This window comes from Bombina bombina, chromosome 6, assembly GCF_027579735.1.
Source record: "Bombina bombina isolate aBomBom1 chromosome 6, aBomBom1.pri, whole genome shotgun sequence".
Taxonomy (NCBI): domain Eukaryota; kingdom Metazoa; phylum Chordata; class Amphibia; order Anura; family Bombinatoridae; genus Bombina; species Bombina bombina.
The window spans coordinates 800,521,115-800,548,008 of NC_069504.1; the positions used below are offsets into that span (position 1 = coordinate 800,521,115).

Genomic DNA, 26,894 nt, shown 5'->3' on the forward strand with positions numbered 1-26,894 from the left:
ACCCAATCAGTCTTGGAACAAGGGAAAACAGTCAAAGTAAACCCACATCTAAATCCAAATCAGCATGAAGGGTTTTCCCCCGATCCGGGATCGGATCAGGTGAGGGGCAGACTTTCTCAGTTTTCTCAAGCTTGGATACAAGATGTCCCCGATCCTTGGTCTGTGGACATAGTATTTCAGGGTTACAAATTGGAATTTAAGACTTTTCCTCCAAGAGGCAGGTTCCACCTCTCACAGTTATCTGTAGACCAGATAAAAAGAGAGGCGTTCTTGAAATGTGTACAGGATCTTTCCTCTCTGGGAGTGATAGTTCCAGTCCAGGAACAGGGTCAAGGTTTTTATTCCAATCTGTTCCTGGTTCCCAAAAAAGAGGTGTCTAAACAAGTTCTCAGAGTACCGCCCTTCAAGATGGAAACTATACGTTCCATTCTTCCTATAGTACAAGAGGGTCAGTTCATGAAGACCATAGACCTGAAGAATGCATAACTTCATGTTTCCATTCACAGAGATCATCACAGATTTCTGAGATTTGCTTTTCTGGACAAACTCTTTCAGTTTGTGGTTCTTCCGTTTGGCCTTGCCACAGCTCCCAGAAATTTCTTGAAGGTTTTGGGGGCTCTTTTGGCAATGATCCAGTCTCGGCGGATTGCAGTGGCGCCCTACCTGGACGCCATCTTTTCAACAAGCAAAATCTCACACAGATCTTGTTGTCTTTTTTTCCTTCCCATGGATGAAAAGTGAATCTGGAAAAAAGCTCACTTGTTCCGGCTACAAGGCTTATGTTCTTAGGGACCATAATAGATTCCCTATCGATCAGAAGAGCAAAAATTCTTTCCTCTTGCCGCTCTTTACAGTCTACTGTTCGGCCATCAGTGGCTCAATGTATGGAGGTAATCAGTCTGATGGTGGCTTCCATGGACATCGTTCCCTTTGCTCGATTCCATTTGAGAGCTCTGCAGTTGTGCATGCTTAGACAATGGAACGGAGATCATGCCGATCTGTCTCAGAGGATAGAAATAGATCAAACGACAAGAGACTCTCCCGTGGTGGACTTCTCAGGAACATTTGTCTCAGGGCACATGCTTTTGGAGACCTTCCTGGGTGATTGTGACCACGGATGCCAGCCTTCTGGGCTGGGGAGCAGTCTGGGATTTGTTAAAGGCACAGGGTCTTTGGACTCGGGAGGAATCTGCTTTTCCCATCAACATCAATGCTCTTATGGCTTGACCTCAGTTGTCCTTAGCCCAGTTTATCAGATTCCAGTCAGACAACATAACCTCTGTGGCTTACATCAACCACCAGGGAGGAACTTGGAGATCCTTAGCCATGAAGGAGGTGTCTCGGATTATTCAGTGGGCGGAGGCTCACAGTTGTTGTCTGCCATCCACATTCCAGGACTGGACAATTGGGAAGCGGATCTCCTGAGCAGACACACTTTCCATCCCGGGAGTGGGAACTCTATCCAGAGGTGTTCTTCAACTTAACTTTCAAATGGGGGGTGCAGGAGTTGGATCTGATGGTGTCTCGGCAGAACGCCAAGCTTCCGAGATACGGTTCAAGGTCGAGAGATTCACAGGCAGCTCTGATAGATTATCTGGCAGTTCCTTGGAATTTCAGGCTGGCATACCCGTTTCCTCAGTTTGCTCTGCTTCCACAAATCATTGCTCGTATCAAACAGGAGAGAGCATAAGTGATTCTAATAACCCCTGTGTGGCCTTGCAGGATCTTGTATGCAGACCTAGTGGAGATGTCATCTCTCCCACCTTGGAGACTGCCTCTGAGGAAGGACCTTCTGATTCAGGGTCTCTTCCTTCATCCAAATCTTATTTCTCTGCAGCTGACTGCTTGGAGATTGAACGCTTAGTTCTGTCTAAGCATTGGTTTTCTGAGTCGGTCATTGAGACTATGATTCAGGCTCGCAAGCCTGTTACTAGAAAGATTTACTGTAAGATATGGCATAAATATCCTTTTTTGGTGTGAATCCAAAGGCTACTCTTGGAGTAGGGTTAGGATTCCTAGGATTTTGTCTTTTCTCCTGGAAGATCTGGAGAAGGGTTTGTTTCAGATAGAAATATTAATCAGGAGATTGTTGTTTCTTCTTATGTCCTAATCCTTCTTCTCACAAGGAACGTTTGTTGCACAACTTGGATGTTGTGCGTGCTCTTAAATTCTATCTACAGACGACTAAGGATTTTCGCCAGTCTTCTGCATTGTGTTTGTTTCTCTGGGAAACGTAAAGTTCAGAAATCTACTGCTACTACTCTTTCTTTCTGGTTACGAAGTATAATTTGTTTGGCTTATGAGACTGCTGGTCAGCAGCCTCCTGAGAGAAATACGGCTCATTCCATGAGAGCTGTTTCCTCTTCTTGGGCTTTCAAAAATGAAGCTTTTGTGGAACTAATTTGCAAGGCTGCAACTTGGTCTTCTCTGCATATTTTTTCCAAATTTTCCAAATTTGATACTTTTGCCTCGGCTGAGGCTTATTTTGGGAGAAAGGTTCCCTTAAGCGGTGGTGCCTTCTGTTTAGGTCTGCCTGTCTTGTTCCTCCCCTCCCTATTCATCTGTGTCCTCTAGTTTGGGTATTGGTTCCCAACAGTAATTGATGAAGCCGTGGACTCACCATATCTTAGGAAAGAAAACAAAATTTATGCTTACCTGATAAATGTATTTATTTCCGGATATGGTGAGTCCATGGCCCCGCCCTTTATTTTAGACAGTTATTTTTTACTAAACCAAATAATGTAAGCAGGAAAAAGCTGCAAAATTTAAAGGGTCATAAAGCCCAAAAATGTTCTTTCATGATTCAGATAGAAAATACAATTTTAAACAGCATTCCGATTTACTTCTGTTATCTAATTTGCTTTATTCTTTAGATATCCTTTGTTGAAGAAATAGCAGTGCACATGGGTGAGCCAATCACACGAGGCGTCTATGTGTAGCCACCAATCAGCAGCTGCTGAGCCTATTTAGATATGCTTTTTTTCAACAAATGATATCAAGAGAATGAAGCAAATAGATAATAGAAGTAAATTGGACAGTTGTTAAAAATTGCATGCTCTTTGTAAATCATGAAAGAGAAAATGTGTGTTTCATGTCCCTTTAAGAATTAAATGTTTCAATAGATAGAGACATTTTAAATATGTGGAACCAGTTTTTCATCTTGAGCAACAGCTATTTATAAATTGTATGGTACATTTCACAGTATTATGATTTTAATGGTTTATGTGGTAGCTTTAAAGTAAATTAACTCTGTGACTTTCCTATCATGTAATGTTTGTATGTAGAAGGATGGACATGAAAGTCCTAAACTGGACCATTCCTCAAAATGTCGGACAGGTGAGAGGTCGGGGCACAAGTGTTATAGAGTGAATGAACCTTGTTAAATCAGTTTTTCTCAGATATTCTAAAATCGTGGCCTGTTTGAGCCCATCAAGTTCAAAATTGTGAAAGCCATGGCCTAAATGAACTATCAATAAATTATATTTAAAAAGAGCAAAGTTTAGGAGATGCCTAAAAAAAAATACAGCATGTTGAAAATGATCCATTTTAAGGTAAAATAAATTGTATTGAGCTGAAATAATTTTGCTTCCTAATGAAAAATCCATATATTTGTTGGCTGTATCAGAGCGCTAGGATTCTCATTTTTAGTTTGGAACCTTGTGACATAAGCTGGAGATATTTGAGTCGCTCACTACATTATATCTACTGTATATGTATATATATATATATATATATATATATATATGTCTATCTCAACATGCTCTTAACCTACAATAGTGTAAGTTATTGTGTTCCCTCCCGGAATACAGGATAAAGTTCCTCCACTTACTCATTAGTACGCAGAGTTAAGTGGAGTTTAAAGTACAGAAACAACGTACCTTTGTATTATTAAGAAACAAATATAGATCAGCACCTCTAAAACATCCCTGGGTGATGATCTGAGATCATACTTAGCTGCTGATTAGCAACTACATTCATCTGCACTAGCTTGACATGCAACGTACGTACCCACCCGCCAGCGCTTGTGTGTGCGCAAATGGAGTTGATATTGGAGTTCAAAGTCTAAACCAATGTTATTTTTAAAGAACCATTAAACATATTATAATAAAAATAAAATGCAGAACTATTTGCATTTCAAATGATTTGTAGATTTGTTTTCTTACATAATACCCCCTTCGTTATGTGGCAGCCACACAATGGAAATACGTATATACTGTTAATTCCTGCACATTCTCAGCAGGAGCTGGTGTCTCAGATAGTGTGCATATAAAAATATTGTGCATGTTTAGATAATGGAAGTGAATTCAAAAGTTGTTTAAAATTGTGTGCTCTATCTGAATCATGAAAGTTTCATTTTGACTGTAGTGTTTTAGTCTTTTAAATGCACAATGTGTTACAATAGTATGCCAGGGCATCAAAACCCCAGCATAATAATGTCCCTTTAAGTTACTTACAAATGTTTATTGGCATCTATAGAAATTATCCCTAATGGGGCAGTTGGTATGTTCTGGATAAGAAAGGGTAAAGAAAACATCTGGCTACTGCAGCCCCCCTCCTCTGGGTTTCTGTCTTTGCGTTTCTTTGGTCACGTAGAATGGAAAACTTATTATGACTCACACATGCTCCGTGTGAGAAGAGCAAACCGGTGAGAAGAATATGTCATTGCTTGACAGTTCTAGGCTGAAAAGCTGATCATTTTGCACTGAAAGAGCTTCTGCTTTTAGGGCTCGATTTATCAAAGCCCTACGGCTTCAAGTTCTCACAAGAACTTGCTTGCCGTAATTTAACAAGCATCCAAGTAAGGGCCAGCACTCCTGCAAATAGTGCACGTGAAGACTGGGGTAAAACTGCCCCCACCAGTGATCCGGTAAACATGAAATGTCCACAGCACTGATAAATGTTTCCTTTATTCAGACATATTTAAAACAGCAACATTTCGTAAAGCATGATTAAGTGACACACAGTCACGAAACGTTGCTGTTTTATATATGTCTGAATAAAGGAAACATTTATCATATACAGTGCTGTGGACATTTCATGTTTACTGTAATTTAACAAGCAGCGGTCACCAGACAGCCGCTTCCCTAACCTGTTCGTCACCCCTAAGTGGCGAAATTCAATCTCCGCGGTCTAGTCCGACCAAAGTGATTGACAGCTCCTGTCTGCGCGTGATTGGCTGTGCGCGTGCAGGGGGCGGGATTGCACGCAAGGGCAAAATTGCGCTCGTGTGCAATGGTGATTACCTGCGGGTAATTTCACCCCGCCACAGGCGAGCTGAGGCGTACAGGGGCGCATATACGCGCCCCTGTCCGCCTCAGCTTTGATAAATCTAGCCCTTAATCTCTTAGCTATTCATATACTGGAATATAACAAATACTGGTCTAGTCTTTTAGAATGTTCAAAAGTGCAAAAGTTTCAAACTCAACTTGGGTACTTTTTGGATTTCTTGTAGAGAACATTTCAATCCAGGTCTGATAGGAAAGTCAATATAAACTTGCATGATTCAGATAGAGCATGTGATTTTAAGACACTTTTAAATTCACTTATGTTTTCAAATGTGCTTTGTTCTCTTAGTATTCGTTGTTGTAAAAGAATATGTTCATATTCTGCACTAGTGGGTGCTAGCTGGTGATTGGTGCCTGCACATATCTGTCCCTTGATTGGTGATTGGTTTCCTAGATGTGTTCAGCTAGTTCTCTGTAGTGCATTGCTGCACCTTCAGCAAATGATACCAAGAGAATAAAGCAAATTTGATTATAAAAGTACATTGGAAAGTCGTTGATAATTGTATGCTCTATCTGAATCACGAAAGAAAAATTTGGGGTTGCATGTCCCTTTAATTTGTTATTTTGTTAAAGTCTGACGGTGATAAACTTGCAAAAACCTGTAAAAAAAAGAAATACAGGAGATTTCACATTATTTTAACAGACTAACATAAAAGCAAAAAATAAGAAGCCAACAGAAATGGGAAGACACTATGCAAAAAATAATTGGTTATTAATAAATAATGCAAAAAACAGAAAAGAACTGGCACTAAAGCTAAGGACAACAGTAATAAGGATATTCAATAGTTAGCAAGTGTACTATGTACAGAAAACCTAGTGACTAATAATTATCAACAATTATATAATAAATAATGCCCTATCTTTGATTGCAGTTTCTTTGCTTTTCTTTACACGCTCAATTAAAGGGACACTGAACTCAATTTTTTTATTTTGTGATTCCGATAGAGCAGGCAATTTTAAGCAACTTTCTAATATACTCCTATTATTAACTTTTCTTCATTCTCTTGGAATCTTTATTTGAAAAGCAAGAATGTAAGTTTAGATGCCTGCCCACTTTTGGTGAACAGCTAGGGTTGTTCTTGCTTATTAGTGGATAAATTCACCCACCAATAAACAAGTGCTGTCCACGTTTGAACCAAAAATTTGCTGGCCCCTTAGCTTAGATGCCTTCTTTTTTAAATAAAGATAGCAAGAGAACGAAGAAAAATTGATAATAGAAGTAAATTAGAACGTTGCTTAAAATTGCATCATGACAGAAAAACATTGGGTTTAGTATCCCTTAAACTTATAGGCAAATACGGCTTAATAGTAGATGTTCCTTATAATCTACTAAATAACAAACTGAAAATAAATACACAGTTGTTTTGGCACTTAAAGAATGTTAAAGTCTCTCAATAATATAATCAAAATAAAACTATATATTAACTATTACAGAGTATGGCTATTATTAAATATAAATGTGGTGATTGTATGTACATAAGTAATGCTAAAAACACAATTATAAAAATATTGCAATCAGTATAAATTAATTCATATGCAAAACAAAAACTAGATTCCAAAACTCAATGCCCCTAAATTAAAATATATGTTGCCAAATTGTGTATATATTATTGGAAAATTCTTCAGTTCCTCTCCTTTATGTATGTGGTAATAAATATTGTGAGTGAAAGTAAGAATTAAAACACACATATATTTACACTGTTCTGGAATAGTGTATTAATATTTATTTGAGGTGCCCCCACTACTGCAACTACTTACAGTACATCAGAGGAATTCTTAAACCATCAACTATTAAAAAAGAGTCCATTAATCAGATACGCGGACCAACAAAAACCGAAGTAAACTTCAAATAGCCATTTCCATGTAGAGGCAGGACAAACCAATAGGCTTTGGGCTACGCGTTTCGCCCTGCCCTCAGACTATTATATATTGCAGTTTGTAGTTAATGAGTAACACAAAGCAATCTGGCAGATGTACACATTTAGTCACACCAACATATGGTGCACACGAGAACACTTCTTTAGAAAAGCTATTACTTGTGTGATACCTTCCCCTATATTACCCTTCAGGTTCTTATTTGATGTGTATCTCATAAAAGTCAAAATACAAAGAACCATTAGACTTTTATAAATATCATAAGCAAGTACAGATCATTAAAAGCACATTGGACTTCCACCATTTCTGGCTCACATAACATAGACTGTTTTCAATTGTATCCAAGAATTTTTTGTTCTCATTATCTTGTTTTTCTGAGGCCTACATGTGTTTTCAGAAGTCTTACATATTTCTTTCTACTTCATTTACAACCTAAATTGAAACTTAAACTAATTAGCCAATTTTTTTTCTAATAAACAGCAGTTTTGTTGTTGTATATTGATTGCTTGGCTTGTCTGTGGCTGCACAGGGTACTTTGCCGGTAAATTGACTTTTTTGGAATACTTTGTTAAAGGAGCAGTAATACACTACACTGCTGCTCCTGGGCCTATAGGTATGCTTTTCAACAAAGGATACCAAAGGATATCAGATAATGGAAGTACATTATAAAGTTGTTTAAAATAGCATGTTCTTTCTGAATCATGAAAAAATCATGAACATTTGTTTTGGGGTTTCATGTCCATTTAAAGGGCTATTATAGTAAAAAATGACATGCTCTAATCTGTTAGAACGTGTAATTTTAAGACTATTGACCCTGCATTACTGTGTGTTTACCCCTGTAAAGGGTCCTAATCAGCAGCGCCAGCTGCACATCTGAGTCGTGCAACTAGAGCTGCTGATTGGATCAGAGGCAAGTTCCGCTCAGGAGTTAAACACACAGTACTGTAGGGTCGATGGTCTAATGGATTAGAGCATCTACTTTTTTTTACTATAATGGCCCTTTAAGTGCAGATGACAACACAAGAGTCGCCATATGCACATTGTTTTAAGTGGGGATGATGACCAGTGCATTTGGTGGCTAAGTGGCCCTGTATCACCAGGGGTGGATGCAGGTGACATCACCACACATGGTCATGGTGATGTCATCCAGTCTTGTAAGAGTTTAAGGGAGCTGGATGGGGGTAAGTATTTAAACCCCTCAATCTCAGCTCCCTTAAAGGGACAGTAAAGTCAAAATTAAACTTTCATGATTCATAGCATGTAATTTTACACAGCTTTCCAATTTACTTCTATTATCAACTTTGCTTTGTTCTCTTGATGTCCTTTGTTGAAGACTACATTTAGGTAGACTGATTGGAGCTTAGGAGCATGCATGTGTCTTTAGCATTCTATCACAGAAGTGTTTGTATCTATATATTATAAATTTTCTATAAACCCTAGGTAAGCTGATAGGGGTTTAAGAATGTGCCATGGAATGTGTATTTAGCTTTCCATGGTAGCGGTGTCTGCAACTATGTAAAACATTGCTAAAAATATTGTTGCAAACACTGCTGCAAGATGGCTAAAGGCAAATGCACACTTTCCTGGGCCTTTTCAACACTCTTATTCCATCTGTGTTAATACGGTCTCTTTGATCCCGCATTCCCTCACTCTCTGCTAAACATTGGGTGGCCATATGTTCTAAAGTTCTTCTGTGCTTTAATTCCACTCTGCCCATGTTATCCCAAGCTGAACAGTGAGGTTTATGTGAGGTCAGGTATTGGCACAGCAGATAACAATATATAGAGAAGTCTGAAGGGTACAGGACTTGTAGAAGCTGACTATAGTACTTGGAACAGACATATATACAAACAGAGGGCTAGCGCGGAGGATATAAAAACAGAATTTATGTTTACCTGATAAATTTCTTTCTCCAACGGTGTGTCCGGTCCACGGCGTCATCCTTACTTGTGGGATATTCTCTTCCCCAACAGGAAATGGCAAAGAGCCCAGCAAAGCTGGTCACATGATCCCTCCTAGGCTCCGCCTACCCCAGTCATTCGACCGACGTTAAGGAGGAATATTTGCATAGGAGAAACCATATGGTACCGTGGTGACTGTAGTTAAAGAAAATAAAATATCAGACCTGATTAAAAAAAAAAAACCAGGGCGGGCCGTGGACCGGACACACCGTTGGAGAAAGAAATTTATCAGGTAAACATAAATTCTGTTTTCTCCAACATAGGTGTGTCCGGTCCACGGCGTCATCCTTACTTGTGGGAACCAATACCAAAGCTTTAGGACACGGATGAAGGGAGGGAGCAAATCAGGTCACCTAAATGGAAGGCACCACGGCTTGCAAAACCTTTCTCCCATAAATAGCCTCAGAAGAAGCAAAAGTATCAAACTTGTAAAATTTGGTAAAAGTGTGCAGTGAAGACCAAGTCGCTGCCCTACATATCTGATCAACAGAAGCCTCGTTCTTGAAGGCCCATGTGGAAGCCACAGCCCTAGTGGAATGAGCTGTGATTCTTTCGGGAGGCTGCCGTCCGGCAGTCTCGTAAGCCAATCTGATGATGCTTTTAATCCAAAAAGAGAGAGAGGTAGAAGTTGCTTTTTGACCTCTCCTTTTACCTGAATAAACAACAAACAAGGAAGATGTTTGTCTAAAATCCTTTGTAGCATCTAAATAGAATTTTAGAGCGCGAACAACATCCAAATTGTGCAACAAACGTTCCTTCTTTGAAACTGGTTTTGGACACAGAGAAGGTACGATAATCTCCTGGTTAATGTTTTTGTTAGAAACAACTTTTGGAAGAAAACCAGGTTTAGTACGTAAAACCACCTTATCTGCATGGAACACCAGATAAGGAGGAGAACACTGCAGAGCAGATAATTCTGAGACTCTTCTAGCAGAAGAAATCGCAACTAAAAACAAAACTTTCCAAGATAATAACTTAATATCAACGGAATGTAAGGGTTCAAACGGAACCCCCTGAAGAACTGAAAGAACTAAATTGAGACTCCAAGGAGGAGTCAAAGGTTTGTAAACAGGCTTGATTCTAACCAGAGCCTGAACAAAGGCTTGAACATCTGGCACAGCTGCCAGCTTTTTGTGAAGTAATACCGACAAGGCAGAAATCTGTCCCTTCAGGGAACTTGCAGATAATCCTTTTTCCAATCCTTCTTGAAGGAAGGATAGAATCCTAGGAATCTTAACCTTGTCCCAAGGGAATCCTTTAGATTCACACCAACAGATATATTTTTTCCAAATTTTGTGGTAAATCTTTCTAGTCACAGGCTTTCTGGCCTGAACAAGAGTATCGATCACAGAATCTGAGAATCCTCGCTTCGATAAAATCAAGCGTTCAATCTCCAAGCAGTCAGCTGGAGTGAAACCAGATTCGGATGTTCGAACGGACCCTGAACAAGAAGGTCTCGTCTCAAAGGTAGCTTCCAAGGTGGAGCCGATGACATATTCACCAGATCTGCATACCAAGTCCTGCGTGGCCACGCAGGAGCTATCAAGATCACCGACGCCCTCTCCTGCTTGATCCTGGCTATCAGCCTGGGGATGAGAGGAAACGGCGGGAACACATAAGCTAGTTTGAAGGTCCAAGGTGCTACTAGTGCATCCACTAGAGCCGCCTTGGGATCCCTGGATCTGGCCCCGTAGCAAGGAACTTTGAAGTTCTGACGAGAGGCCATCAGATCCATGTCTGGAATGCCCCACAGGTGAGTGACTTGGGCAAAGATTTCCGGATGGAGTTCCCACTCCCCCGGATGCAATGTCTGACGACTCAGAAAATCCGCTTCCCAATTTTCCACTCCTGGGATGTGGATAGCAGACAGGTGGCAGGAGTGAGACTCCGCCCAAAGAATAATTTTGGTTACTTCTTCCATCGCTAGGGAACTCCTTGTTCCCCCCTGATGGTTGATGTACGCAACAGTCGTCATGTTGTCTGATTGAAACCGTATGAACCTGGTCCTCGCAAGCTGGGGCCAGGCCTGGAGCGCATTGAATATCGCTCTCAGTTCCAGAATATTTATCGGTAGAAGAGATTCTTCCCGAGACCAAAGACCCTGAGCTTTCAGGGATCCCCAGACCGCGCCCCAGCCTATCAGACTGGCGTCGGTCGTGACAATGACCCACTCTGGTCTGTGGAACATCATCCCTTGAGACAGATTGTCCAGGGACAGCCACCAACGGAGTGAGTCTCTGGTCCTCTGATTTACTTGTATCTTCGGAGACAAGTCTGTATAGTCCCCATTCCACTGACTGAGCATGCACAGTTGTAATGGTCTTAGATGAATGCGCGCAAAAGGAACTATGTCCATCGCCGCCACCATCAACCCGATCACTTCCATGCACTGAGCTATGGAAGGAAGAGGAACGGAATGAAGTATCCGACAAGAGTCCAGAAGCTTTGTTTTTCTGGCCTCTGTTAGAAAGATCCTCATTTCTAAGGAGTCTATAATTGTTCCCAAGAAGGGAACCCTTGTTGACGGGGATAGAGAACTCTTTTCCACGTTCACTTTCCAGCCGTGAGATCTGAGAAAGGCCAGGACAATGTCCGTGTGAGCCTTTGCTTGAGGAAGGGACGACGCTTGAATCAGAATGTCGTCCAGGTAAGGTACTACTGCAATGCCCCTTGGTCTTAGCACCGCTAGAAGGGACCCTAGTACCTTTGTGAAAATCCTTGGAGCCGTGGCTAATCCGAAAGGAAGCGCCACGAACTGGTAATGTTTGTCCAGGAATGCAAACCTTAGGAACCGATGATGTTCCTTGTGGATAGGAATATGTAGATACGCATCCTTTAAATCCACCGTGGTCATAAATTGACCTTCCTGGATGGAAGGAAGGATAGTTCGAATGGTTTCCATCTTGAACGATGGGACCTTGAGAAATTTGTTTAAGATCTTGAGATCTAGGATTGGTCTGAACGTTCCCTCTTTTTTGGGAACTATGAACAGATTGGAGTAGAACCCCATCCCTTGTTCTCTTAATGGAACAGGATGAATCACTCCCATTTTTAACAGGTCTTCTACACAATGTAAGAACGCCTGTCTTTTTATGTGGTCTGAAGACAACTGCGACTTGTGGAACCTCCCCCTTGGGGGAAGTCCCTTGAATTCCAGAAGATAACCCTGGGAGACTATTTCTAGCGCCCAAGGATCCAGAACATCTCTTGCCCAAGCCTGAGCGAAGAGAGAGAGTCTGCCCCCCACCAGATCCGGTCCCGGATCGGGGGCCAATATTTCATGCTGTCTTGGTAGCAGTGGCAGGTTTCTTGGCCTGCTTTCCCTTGTTCCAGCCTTGCATTGGTCTCCAAGCTGGCTTGGCCTGAGAAGTATTACCCTCTTGCTTAGAGGACGTAACACCTTGAGCTGGTCCGTTTTTACGAAAGGGACGAAAATTAGGTCTATTTTTTGCCTTGAAGGGCCGATCCTGAGGAAGGGCGTGGCCCTTACCCCCAGTGATATCAGAGATAATCTCTTTCAAGTCAGGACCAAACAGCGTTTTCCCCTTGAAAGGAATGTTTAGTAGCTTGTTCTTGGAAGACGCATCAGCCGACCAAGATTTCAACCAAAGCGCTCTGCGCGCCACAATAGCAAACCCAGAGTTCTTAGCCGCTAACTTAGCCAATTGCAAAGAGGCGTCTAGAGTGAAAGAATTAGCCAATTTGAGAGCATTGATTCTGTCCATAATCTCCTCATAAGGAGGAGAGTCACTATCGAGCACCTTAAGCAGTTCATCAAACCAGAAATATGCGGCTGTAGTGACAGGGACAATGCATGAAATGGGTTGTAGAAGGTAACCCTGCTGAACAAACATCTTTTTAAGCAAACCTTCTAATTTTTTATCCATAGGATCTTTGAAAGCACAACTATCCTCTATGGGAATAGTGGTGCGTTTGTTTAAAGTAGAAACCGCTCCCTCGACCTTGGGGACTGACTGCCATAAGTCCTTTCTGGGGTCGACCATAGGAAACAATTTTTTAAATATGGGGGGAGGGACGAAAGGAATACCGGGCCTTTCCCATTCTTTATTAACAATGTCCGCCACCCGCTTGGGTATAGGAAAAGCTTCTGGGAGCCCCGGCACCTCTAGGAACTTGTCCATTTTACATAGTTTCTCTGGGATGACTAAATTTTCACAATCATCCAGAGTGGATAATACCTCCTTAAGCAAAATGCGGAGATGTTCCAATTTAAATTTAAATGTAATCACATCAGATTCAGCCTGCTGAGAAATGTTCCCTAAATCAGTAATTTCTCCCTCAGACAAAACCTCCCTGGCCCCCTCAGATTGGGTTAGGGGCCCTTCAGAGATATTAATATCAGCGTCGTCATGCTCTTCAGTAACTAAAACAGAGCAGCCACGCTTACGCTGACAAGGGTTCATTTTGGCTAAAATGTTTTTGACAGAATTATCCATTACAGCCGTTAATTGTTGCATAGTAAGGAGTATTGGCGCGCTAGATGTACTAGGGGCCTCCTGAGTGGGCAAGACTCGTGTAGACGAAGGAGGGAATGATGCAGTACCATGCTTACTCCCCTCACTTGAGGAATCATCTTGGGCATCATTGTCATTATCACATAAATCACATTTATTTAAATGAATAGGAATTCTGGCTTCCCCACATTCAGAACACAGTCTATCTGGTAGTTCAGACATGTTAAACAGGCATAAACTTGATCAGAAAGTACAAAAAACGTTTTAAAATAAAACCGTTACTGTCACTTTAAATTTTAAACTGAACACACTTTATTACTGCAATTGCGAAAAAACATGAAGGAATTGTTCAAAATTCACCAAATTTTCACCACAGCGTCTTAAAGCCTTGAAAATATTGCACACCAATTTTGGAAGCTTTAACCCTTAAAATAACGGAACCGGAGCCGTTTTAAGTTTTAAACCCCTTTACAGTCCCTGGTATCTGCTTTGCTGAGACCCAACCAAACCCAAAGGGGAATACGATACCAAATGACGCCTTCAGAAGTCTTTTATAAGTATCAGAGCTCCTCTCACATGCGACTGCATGCCATGCCTCTCAAAAACAAGTGCGCAACACCGGCGCGAAAATGAGACTCTGCCTATGCTTTGGGAAAGCCCCTAAAGAATAAGGTGTCTAAAACAGTGCCTGCCGATATTATTAAATCAAAATACCCAGAATAAATGATTCCTCAAGGCTAAATAAGTGTTAATATCAATCGATTTAGCCCAAAAAAAGTCTACAGTTTAAATAAGCCCTTGTGAAGCCCTTATTTACAATCGTAATAAACATGGCTTACCGGATCCCATAGGGAAAATGACAGCTTCCAGCATTACATCGTCTTGTTAGAATGTGTCATACCTCAAGCAGCAAGAGACTGCAAACTGTTCCCCCAACTGAAGTTAATTGCTCTCAACAGTCCTGTGTGGAACAGCCATGGATTTTAGTTACGGTTGCTAAAATCATTTTCCTCATACAAACAGAATTCTTCATCTCTTTTCTGTTTCTGAGTAAATAGTACGTACCAGCACTATTTTAAAATAACAAACTCTTGATTGAATAATGAAAAACTACAGTTAAACACTAAAAAACTCTAAGCCATCTCCGTGGAGATGTTGCCTGTACAACGGCAAAGAGAATGACTGGGGTAGGCGGAGCCTAGGAGGGATCATGTGACCAGCTTTGCTGGGCTCTTTGCCATTTCCTGTTGGGGAAGAGAATATCCCACAAGTAAGGATGACGCCGTGGACCGGACACACCTATGTTGGAGAAAAGATGGTTTTCCAAGGAAATAATATACAGAAGAAAAAAACGAAATAAAAAACAAACTTATTATAATTATACCCCTTGTTGTTCCCTTCTGAATTTGACTTTGTAGCCGGGTTCTGCTACTTGCTAATCAGAAAGACAGTTTTATGTCATGCTGATGTGATTTTACTATTTGCTACTGGTAAGCAGGCGAAGATTTATTTGTACACCCAGCCCGTAAGGATCCTTTGGTAAATGAGTTACAGGAAGCACATTAGGAAGTACTAAACTGGGCAATGTGCAGTCTAATTCATGGCACATTTACAGCTGAGACAAGCACCCGATTGAGTGCTCAGCCCTTATTCTCCATGGCATGAGAGAGGGTAGGTGGAGTCTGATGTACTCTACTCTGTAATTGTAAGGGGCGCACAGGCTGGCTGCCCAGTAATGTGTAATAGCCTGCTCTAATTGGATATTAGGGTCAGCAAAAAATGCCATTCATACAGCTTTTCTCTCTGAAACATGCTTCTTATTAGAGGGAGAACTAGATGTCAGCACAAGAATGTAATCCAATGTGATATTGATGAAGTAAAAAGAACATTTACATGTATTTTATTTTGCACAGACACAAATCTTACTGAACAGGATACTTGATGTTAGTAGCTGTCAGCTGTGTTTTCCTTGTCCATTTTGTTGAGCATATTTCAACACTTGCAAAAAAAATTTTGTTCAGAGGTCAGAGATCTTGAATAACATAACTTAAAGGATTACTTTCTGTTATAATTTTTAAGCTAAACAACTAACATATTAAAGTTAATAAACATTAATTAAAACCTACTGACCTATATTTTCTCCAAAACTAAATTTCATAACGTTCTAAAAGTTATATCTTTTATTCGCTGATGATGTTACGTTATCCTGCCCACTATTTTCAGCATACTTAAACCAATAACTTTGTGTTTAAAGCGCCATTTTGAAACCTAGGTATTGTAAACGGATTGGTACAGAGCAAAGGATACCCACAGAGTGGGTTTGGAAAACAATTAAATTTGCAGACAAGATTTCTGACATACGGTAGAGATATGTTAATGAAATGCTATTGATAAAAAGCGTATTTGGGGTAGTTAGTTAGTAACAGGCATAGAAAATATTTACTTACAGTGGCCCTTTAAAAACTAGTGACAAAACTGAGCTATAAAATGTTTTCTAATGTATTGGAATATTGTTTTTAAAGGTTCTCAATGCAAATTATCTGATGATCTTTTTTTTAAAATTCAGAGCAATTGCAATCATTAGTAAAAAAACAGTTTTTCATGTGGTTGACTAATGGCTATGCACTGTGGAAGGTCATTACCCTGCAAAAAAAAATTCTGAGGAGGTCTTAAGAAATTGGGTTCTAACTGTAATACTGCTTCTAGGGAAGAAATAGTTTTATATAGATATATTGAAAGGTCATTAGTCTGATTAACCCCTTAGTGACCAGAGCACTTTTCCATTTTCTGTCCGTTTGGGACCAAGTCTATTTTTACATTTCTGCGGTGTTTGTGTTTAGCTGAAATTTTCCTCTTACTCATTTACTGTACCCACACATATTATATACCGTTTTTCTCGCCATTAAATGGACTTTCTAAAAATACCATTATTTTCATCATATCTTATCATTTACTATAAAAAAAATTTATAAAATATGAGGAAAAATGGAAAAAAACACACTTTTTCTAACTTTGAACCCCAAAATCTGTTACATATCTACAACCACCAAAAAACACCCATGCTAAATAGTTTATAAATTTTGTCCTGAGTTTAGAAATACCCAATGTTTACATGTTCTTTGCTTTTTTTGCAAGTTATAGGGCTATAAATACACGTAGCACTTTGCTATTTTCAAACCATTTTTTTTCAAAATTAGCGCTAGTTACATTAGAACACTAATATCTTTCAGGAATCCCTGAATATCCATTGACATGTAAATATTTTTTTTTAGAAGACATCCCAAAGTATTAATCTAGGCCGATTTTGGTATATTTCATGCCACCATTTCACCGCCAAATGCGATCAAATACAAAAAATCGTTCACTTTTTCACAAATTTTTTCACAAACTTTCAGTTTCTCACTGAAATTATTTACAAACTGCTTGTGCAATTATGGCATAAATGGTTGTAAATTCTTCTCTGGCATCCCCTTTGTTCAGAAATAGCAGACATATATGGCTTTGGCATTGCTTTTTGGTAATTAGAAGGCCGCTAAATGCCACTGCGCACCACACGTGTATTATGCCCAGCAGGGAAGGGGTTAATTAGGGAGCATGTAAGGAACTTTTTGGGGTATTTTTAGCTTTAGTGTAGTGTAGTAGACAACCCCGAGTATTGGTCTAGGCCCATTTTGGTATATTTCATGCCACCATTTCACCGCCATTTCACAATTTTAGGTTTCTCACTGAAATCATTTACAAACAGCTTGTGCAATTATGGCACAAATGGTTGTAAATGCTTCTCTGGGATCCCCTTTGTTCAGAAATAGCAGACATATATGGCTTTGGCATTGCTTTTTGGTAATTAGAAGGCCGCTAAATGCCACTGCGCACCACACGTGTATTATGCCCAGCAGGGAAGGGGTTAATTAGGGAGCATGTAAGGAACTTTTTGGGGTATTTTTAGCTTTAGTGTAGTGTAGTAGACAACCCCAAGTATTGATCTAGGCCCATTTTGGTATATTTCATGCCACCATTTCACCGCCATTTCACAATTTTAGGTTTCTCACTGAAATCATTTACAAACAGCTTGTGCAATTATGGCACAAATGGTTGTAAATGCTTCTCTGGGGTCCCCTTAGCAGACATATATGATTTTGGCGTTGCTTTTTGGTAATTAGAATGCTGCTAAATGGCGCTGCGCATCACACGTGTATTATGGCTAGCAGTGAAGGGGTTAATTAGGTAGCTTGTAGGGAGCTTGCAGGGTTAATTTTAGCTTTAGTGTAGAGATCAGCCTCCCACCTGAAACATCAGACCCCCTGATCCCTCCCAAACATCTCTCTTCCCTCCCCTACCCCACAAATGTCCCCGCCATCTTAAGTACTGGCAGAAACTCTGCCAGTACTAAAATAAAAGGAAAATTTGGGCTTTTTTGTGCGCTTTTTTTAGCATATTTACATATGCTTCTGTGTAGGATCCCCCTTAGCCCCCAACCTCACTGATCCCCCACCAAACAGCTCTCTAACCCTCCCCCTCTGACTTAATGTGCGCCATCTTGGGTACTGGCAGCTGTCTGCCAGTACCCATTTTAGTGAAAAATATGCTTTTTTATAAAAAAAATGTCCCTTTTCTGTAGTGTAGCTTCCCCCCCCCAAGACCAACCCCCCACCCCTTCCAGATCCCTTAGATGCTTTTAAAAAAAAAAAAGTTTATTTCATTTTTTTTACACTTTACTTGTAACTTTTTTTCTGTAGTGTAGCGGTTCCCACCCGCTCCCGCCCCGTGCGCGCGCCCCCGAAGGCTCCGCCCCCGATCCCGCCCCCTCCACCTTACAGAGCTCACCGATGGCCGCCCACCCGCCTCCCAAGTCGGCTCCCACCCACCAACGATACCGGCCATCGATGTCCGGTGCAGAGAGGGCCACAGAAACATGCATCGGATGGCCAGAAAGTGTTATTGCAGGATGGCTCGATATCGAGGCATCACTGCAATAACCGGAAAGCAGCTGGAAGCGAGCAGGATCGCTTCCAGCTGCTTTCCAGACTGAGGACGTGCAGGGTACGTCCTTGGTCGTTAACTGACGACCTGCACGTCCTCGGTCGTTAAGGGGTTAAAGGGACACTGAACCCAAATTTTTTTCTTTCATGTTTTGGATAGAGCATGAAATTTTAAGCAACTTTGTAATTTACTCCTATTATCAAATTTTCTTCATTCTCTTGGTATCTTTAATTGAAATGCAAGAATGTAAGTTTAGATGCCGGCCCATTTTTTGGTGAACAACCTTGGTTGTTCTTGCTGATTGGTGGATAAATTCATCCACCAATAACAAAGTGCTGTCCAGAGTGCTGAACAAACAAAAAAAGCTTAGATGCCTTCTTTTTCAAATAAAGATAGCAAGACAACGAAAAAAAATTGATAATAGGAGTAAATTATAAAGTTGCTTAAAATTGCATGTTCTATCTGAATTACAAAAGAAAAAAATTGGGTTCAGTGTCCATTTAATATAAAATAAGCTACATACATTTAAACAATAAATAGAAAACTATAAGTCAAATTCTGTACCGCAAGGACACAGACTCTATGTCTCTCTATTGTTACAATCATATAGCACCATCATGTGGTCAGGAGAAATAATTACATTTATATGTATTCTTATTTTTTCGTCCATGTCCTTTTGCTACAGGAGCTTAATATTCAGGTGGAGGATGTAAGGATCCGAGCCATCCTGTCTTCGTATCGCAAGCGAGTGCCAGTGACAGAAGGTTACGTAGAGGTAAAGGAGGATGGTACTTGGAAGCAGGTTTGCAACACATACTGGAGCAGCAAAAACAGCCGAGTAATTTGTGGAATGTTTGGCTTTCCCAGCGAGAGGAAATATAATGTCAAGGTGTACAAGTAAGCACAATAGTATCTTCATATACTGCCCTACCTTAATATATTTTTTTGCTATAAAAAAATGATTGTTTTTTTTGTTCTAATAAAAAGTAAATATAGTCATATCCCACTTTTTTATTATTATGAAATGTGAACACATCTAAAATATGATGATCAGAATATAGCATTATGGTACCATTATCACAAAATGATGATATGAAAATGTTAATTACACATATATTGCTAATTAAAAGGACATAAAGGTACAAAAAAAGGAAAATGCTGTAGAACATTTTATTATTGCAATATTGTTAGTATATAACTATGGGCTCAATCGTAATCTCTTTAGAAACATCTATCTAATTATTTGTCTACAAAATTTACTATTCCAGTCATTTCAAGAGGTTAGGCACATAGTTATATGCAAGCAATAGTGCAATAATAAAATTAAAGCATTTTCTTTTTGCACATTTATGTCCCTTTAAATAATAATAAAAAATAAACTACAAAACGCATTAGGTAGCTATTAATAAGTGAATTTATTAGTTGTCATGTTTTACATACACTTTGGATATGTTTTCTTTTGCTTTGGTGAATATACTAAAATATACTATTATTAATGGCAATGTTGACTTTAAAACTGCCTGTACCCCCCCCCTTTTTTTTTTTTTTGCCCATGCAACAATGTTTTCCCCTTTCCAGGATGTTTGCAGAACGCAGGAAGCACACGTACTGGCAATACTCGGCTAATTGTACAGGGAGGGAGACCCATATCTCCTCCTGCAGTGTTGGAAAAAAGCTTTCCCCAGAACCTAATTCTAACACAGTCTGCGAGGAAGGTTCCCCAGCAGTGGTCAGCTGTGTTCCGGGAAGAGCCTTTGCTCCAAGTCCTGCTACTGGCTTCAGAAAGGCATTCCGTCAGGAGGTAAGGTAGTAAACGCACTGGGAAGTAATTGAAAGTGACTTTCTGTATATGGGTGCAAGTAAAAAACGCTTTAACAATATCCCAAAAAAAGTTTGATTTGGAGTTGACAGATGAGGAGCCAAAGTGTGGTAAGATGAGAAGATAAATAAATGCTCTTGTACTTCTACTTGAAAGGCCATTACCTGTGTTTGAGGGTGATCAATGACCCAGTGTACTCACACTTGACCTTCTGGTTATAATGTGGTCAATATGAGAATCCATACAGAAAGAGAAGCGCTCAACCAGGAACGAACAACAGCTATGTAGCTTGTTCTATGGCGAGTTACCACCTGGGAGCAACAGCCATGTAGCTTGTTCTATGGCGAGTTACCAGCTGGGAGCAACAGCTATGTAGCTTGTTCTATGGCGAGTTATCTCCTGGGAGCAACAGCTATGTAGCTTGTTCTATGGTGAGTTACCACCTGGAAGCAACAGCTATGTAGCTTGTTCTTTGGCGAGTTACCACCTGGGAGCAACAGCTATGTAGCTTGTTCTATGGTGAGTTACCACCTGGGAACAACAGCTATGTAACTTGTTCTATGGTGAGTTACCACCTGGGAGCAACAGCTATGTAGCTTGTTCTAAGGCGAGTTACCACCTGGGAGCAACAGCTATGTAACTTGTTTTATGGTGAGTTACCACCTGGGAGCAACAGCTGTGTAACTTGTTCTATGGTGAGTTACCACCTGGGAGCAAAAGCTATGTGGCTTGTTCTATGGTGAGTTACCACCTGGGAGCAACAGATTTGTAACTTGTTCTATGGTTAGTTACCACCTGGGAACAACAGCTATGTAACTTGTTCTATGGTGAGTTACCACCTGGGAGCAACAGCTATGTAGCTTGTTCTATGGTGAGTTACCACCTGGAAACAACAGCTATGTAACTTGTTTTATGGCGAGTTACCACCTGGGAACAACAGCTATGTAGCTTGTTCTAAGGCGAGTTACCACCTGGGAGCAACAGCTATGTAATTTGTTCTATGGTGAGTTACCACCTGGGAGCAAGAGCTATGTAACTTGTTCTATGGTGAGTTACCACCTGGGAGCAACAGCTATGTAGCTTGTTTTATGGTGAGTTACCACCTGGGAGCAACAGCTGTGTAACTTGTTCTATGGTTAGTTACCACCTGGGAACAACAGCTATGTAGCTTGTTTTATGGTGAGTTACCACCTGGGAGCAACAGATTTGTAACTTGTTCTATGGTTAGTTACCACCTGGGAACAACAGCTATGTAACTTGTTCTATGGTGAGTTACCACCTGGGAGCAACAGCTATGTAGCTTGTTCTAAGGCGAGTTACCACCTGGGAGCAACAGCTATGTAGCTTGTTTTATGGTGAGTTACCACCTGGGAGCAACAGCTGTGTAACTTGTTCTATGGTGAGTTGCCACCTGGGAGCAACAGCTATGTGGCTTGTTCTATGGTGAGTTACCACCTTGGAGCAACAGCTATTTGGCTTGTTCTATGGTGAGGTACCACCTGGGAGCAACAGCTATGTAATTTGTTCTATGGTGAGTTACCACCTGGGAGCAACAGCTATGTAATTTGTTCTAAGGCGAGTTACCACCTGGGAGCAACAGCTATGTAATTTGTTCTATGGTGAGTTACCACCTGGGAGCAACAGCTATGTAGCTTGTTTTATGGTGAGTTACCACCTGGGAGCAACAGCTGTGTAACTTGTTCTATCGTGAGTTACCACCTGGGAGCAACAGCTATGTGGTATGTTCTATGGTGTGTTACCACCTGGGAGCAACAGCTTTGTAACTTGTTCTATGGCAAATTACCACCTGGGAGCAACAGCTATGTAGCTTGTTTTATGGTGAGTTACCACCTGGGAGCAACAGCTGTGTAACTTGTTCTATGGTGAGTTACCACCTGGGAGCAACAGCTATGTAGCTTGTTTTATGGTGAGTTACCACCTGGGAGCAACAGCTGTGTAACTTGTTCTATGGTGAGTTACCACCTGGGAGCAACAGCTATGTGGCTTGTTCTATGGTGAATTACCACCTTGGAGCAACAGCTATGTAGTTTGTTTTATGGTGAGTTACCACATGGGAGCAATAGCTGTGTAACTTGTTCTATGATGAGTTACCACCTGGGAGCAACAGCTATGTAACTTGTTTTAAGGCGAGTTACCACCTGGGAGCAACAGCTATGTAGCTTGTTCTATGACGAGTTACCACCTGGGAGCAACAGCTATGTACTGTAGCTTGTTCTATGGCAAGTTATCACCGTAGAGCAACAGCTATGTAGCTTGTTATATGGTGAGTTACCACCTGGGAGCAACAGCTATGTAGCTTGTTCTATGGCGAGTTACCACCTGGGAGCAACAGCTATGTAGCTTGTTTTATGGTGAGTTACCACCTGGGAGCAACAGCTATGTAGCTTGTTCTATGGCTAGTTATCACCTAGGAGCAACAGCTATGTAGCTTGTTCTATGGCGAGTTACCACCTGGGAGCAACAGCTATGTAGCTTGTTCTATGGTGAGTTACCACCTGGGAGCATAAAAAAAGAACAAGGGTAACTCCTCTTGATCAGAATCCCAATTTTTACTTGAACAGGATCAGACACAGAAAACCACAACGTTTCGGGGTCAGAACCCCTTAGTCATGTGATAACAAACACACACACCACACCTGTTTAAATAGGCTGGGCCAGGTAATTGCTTCATCATATTAACTCTTTCAATACTTTATAATGACATTGGCCCATTGATATCACCACTATATTGACCTCTACCCTCTACTGGTCAAGGGTGGCATGACGTGCAAATTAAAAACAAAAATTAAAATGTAAGGAGGCCTCAAGAGAATATTTCCATACTTACATCATCCAATCAGGATGATATTACATACAGACATAGAGAAAATGAAATCATGTTCTGAAATACATATTTTGCATTATAGTTCACTCTGCAAATGCTGGGAAATAGTTCACAAAAAACATCAACATCTTTCTAACTATACTTTAAATTCATAGTTAGACGACTATAGGAGCCCTCACTTTTTTAATAGCTCTTCTCTAAGTTGAAAAAAAGTATATATATAAGAGAAGGGGACAGAGAGTGATAACTCATTGTACCCCAAAAAAGTACATATATATACACATAGATACACGCATTTATATATATATATATATATATATATACACACATATGCATATATATACAGAAAAGAGCAAGCAGGGCATCAATAGAAAATAGACCAGTCAATTTCTCGGTTCATCCCCTTCGGTTCCAAGGTATCCAACTTAAAAATCCAATAGGATTCACGTTGTTTCAGTAACAGAGTCCTGTTACCGCCCCGCCTAGGGGTCTTAACATGATCGATAACTTGGAAGCGAAGTTGGCTCTCATGATGCCCTGCTTGCAAAAAATGATATGCTACTGGGGCAGTCAATACCTTGCACCTAATATTGCTTTTATGTTGCGTGATGCGGTCCCCTACCCGTCTGGTGGACTCGCCCACATAGGCACGCCCACACGGACACTTTATCAGGTAGATTACAAAGTTGGTATTACAGGTGTAATAATCCTTAAATTTGAATTTATACCCAGTTTGAGGATGTACAAAGTGTGGGCTTCTAATGATGGAACCACAGTTTACACAACCCAAACAGGGAAAGCAGCCCAAATTCTTTTTTGTAATGTATCCCTGTTGAGGTGATCTGCCAGGGCCCACATCAGCCTTAACAAGTGAATCCTATAATAATATTACGTTTATATGCTGGCATTGGGTAATGACAGAACTCCTCAACATTAGGCATACAGTTTTGTAGAATAGCCCAATGTTTACGAATAATTCAAGTAATTTGCTGACTTTGTCTGCAATAGCTAGAGACAAAAACCAACCTCTTTTCCTTATCATGAGAGGATTTGGTTTTAAAAAGCGTGTCTCTATCAATAGCAGCCACTGTCTGTAAGGTATCTTGTACCAGTTTTGCTGGATAACCTCTTTCGATAAATTTTTCCCCCATCTCAGACAGTCTAGTCATAGATTTATCAGGATCATCCACAATCCTTTTAACCCGAAGCATTTGGCTTCGTGGGAGAGATTTTACAAGGGGTAGTGGATGAGCACTATCATAGTGAAGAAGGCTATTTCTATCAGTTGCCTTTCTGAACAGGTCAGTTTTAAAACCCATACCATGTTTGATCACAGTGACATCTAGAAAATCAATGCTGCACTCACTCCACACAAGCTTAAAGTGTATGTTATTGATAGAGTGATTTAAGTCAGCTACAAAGGATTCCAGGGCCCCAACGTCGCCCAGCCAAACCCCAAAAATATCATCGATGTAGCGCCACACCGACGATATTCCGGGTGTTCAAAGACAAATCTCTCCTCAAAGAGGTTCATAAAAATGTTGGCATAATTAGGGGCGACGTTGGAGCCCATGGCGGTTCCCTGTTGTTGCATGTAAAACTGATCCTCATATAGGAAGTAATTGTTGTACAAGATAATTTCCAGCAATTGCAGAATGAAAGAAATCTCAAGGATAGAGTATTAACCACTTGAGTGTAAAGCACTACTTACAGCCCCGATACCACCAGCATGTGATATAGATGTATAAAGGCTGGTGACGTCGAGGCTGAAGAGTATCACCTTGTCTGTGGGCAATATCAGATTATGAATTTTAGTCAAAAAATCGTTAGTATCCTTTATGAAAGTGCATGACTGCTCCACCATTGGTCTCAAAATTTTGTCCAAGTAGATGGCTATATTAGAGAAAATTGAATTGGTACCTGCCACAATGGGGCGACCAGGTGGAACAGTCATGGACTTATGGATTTTGGGGAGGACATACATCACCGGAGTGACAGGGTCCTTCACCTGCAAAAATTGACTAGTTTTCTTATCAATGATATTCAACTTCAGTGCAGCATCAATCGTAACTTGTATCTCTTGTTTTAGTTTAAAAACTGGATTGTATGAGATAGCGCTGTATACAGATTGATCACTGAGCTGGCGGTAAATTTCCTGCTTATATTCAGACCTATTAAGAACAACAGTAGCACCGCCCTTATCGGCCGGCTTCAGAATGATACTGTTGTTCTTGATAACGCTGCCGAAAGCTTGATAATCTGTTTTAGAAAAATTGCCCCTTTGTGTATGTCCCTTTAATTTCTGTTTATGCATATGTTGCTGCAATTTGTTAAGATCTGATAAAACCAATTGCTCAAACGTTTCTATGCCATGGTGTGTGTGTTGTGGATAAAACACACTTTTATTTCTCAAGCCTAAATCACCTATTTTCAGTGAGTGGTTAAAGACAGGATTAACAATTTTTTGAACTGCTACTGGAGTTACAATACCACTGTTACCATTAGATATAGAAGTGACATTCGGTTTATTTTCCCCCAGTCCAGAATATACCCCCTGGGGTTTAGTGTGCCAGTATTTTAGCGTGATATTCCTGAAAAAATGAAAAATGTCCTTATAGGTCTCAAAAACATTACAGTCACTGGAAGGACAAAAAGATAAACCCCTTTAATGAAGCAGCAGTACTACAGTGTCCAAGTTGTAATCTGAACAATTAATCACTGTGTCTTGCGGGACCTCGTAGCTCTTACCACTTGAGACTTTGTCCCCTGCTTCATCTTGTTTGTTTGAGCACCGCCTGTGCTTACGGCCCCTACGTTTCCTGGAACGCCTTCGCTGTCGCTCATGGTAAAATCCGACGAGTCTGAGCCACTGTTGCTCATTCCTCCCGGTTGATTCTGTTGCCGTCTGTGTGAACCGGAAGTGATGCGTCACGTCTTACCCTGAGGGTCATAGATCCACCGGTATACTCGATTGGATGAGTAGTCCTGCTCATCACGCTGGAATTTCAGCCGCTTCCGTTCTTCAATACCTTTCCTCATCTCAGCGAGCAGATTCCGACTATCAGACATCAACTTGTTGGTGAGTGTGGCAGTCACTCCAAAGGAGTACCCTCTACCCTGGGTTTGTAGCTGGTGCTGGATTACATTTCATTCTACATTACCACCTGGGAGCAACAGCTGTGTAACTTGTTCTATGGCAAATTACCACCTGGGGCAACAGCTATGTAACTTGTTCTATGGCGAGTTACCACCTGGGAGCAACAGCTATGTAGCTTGTTCTATGTCGAGTTACCACCTGGGAGCAACAGCTGTGTAACTGGTTCTATGGTGAGTTACCACCTGGGAGCAACAGCTATGTATCTTGTTTTATGGTGAGTTACCACCTGGGAGCAACAGCTGTGTAACTTGTTCTATGGCAAGTTATCACCTGGTAGCAACAGATATGTAGCTTGTTTTATGGCGAGTTACCACCTGGGAGCAACAGCTATGTAGCTTGTTCTATGGCTATTTATCACATAGGAGCAACAGCTATGTAGCTTGTTCTATGGCGAGTTATAACCTAGGAGCAACAGCTATGTAGCTTGTTCTATGGCGAGTTACCACCTGGGAGCAACAGCTATGTAGCTTGTTCTATGGCGAGTTACCACCTGGGAG

The 26,894-nt window shown here is 40.8% G+C and overlaps 1 protein-coding gene across 1 annotated transcript in view; it reads left to right on the forward strand.

Moving 5' to 3' along the window:
- LOXL2 (lysyl oxidase like 2) overlaps positions 1–26,894 on the forward strand; it is a 193,265-nt gene that overhangs the window by 105,307 nt on the left and 61,064 nt on the right. Inside the window, exons 4-5 of the mRNA XM_053718125.1 lie at positions 19,262–19,473; positions 20,155–20,377. Coding sequence (XP_053574100.1) covers positions 19,262–19,473; positions 20,155–20,377 — 435 coding nt within the window. The remainder of the gene's footprint in view (positions 1–19,261; positions 19,474–20,154; positions 20,378–26,894) is intronic.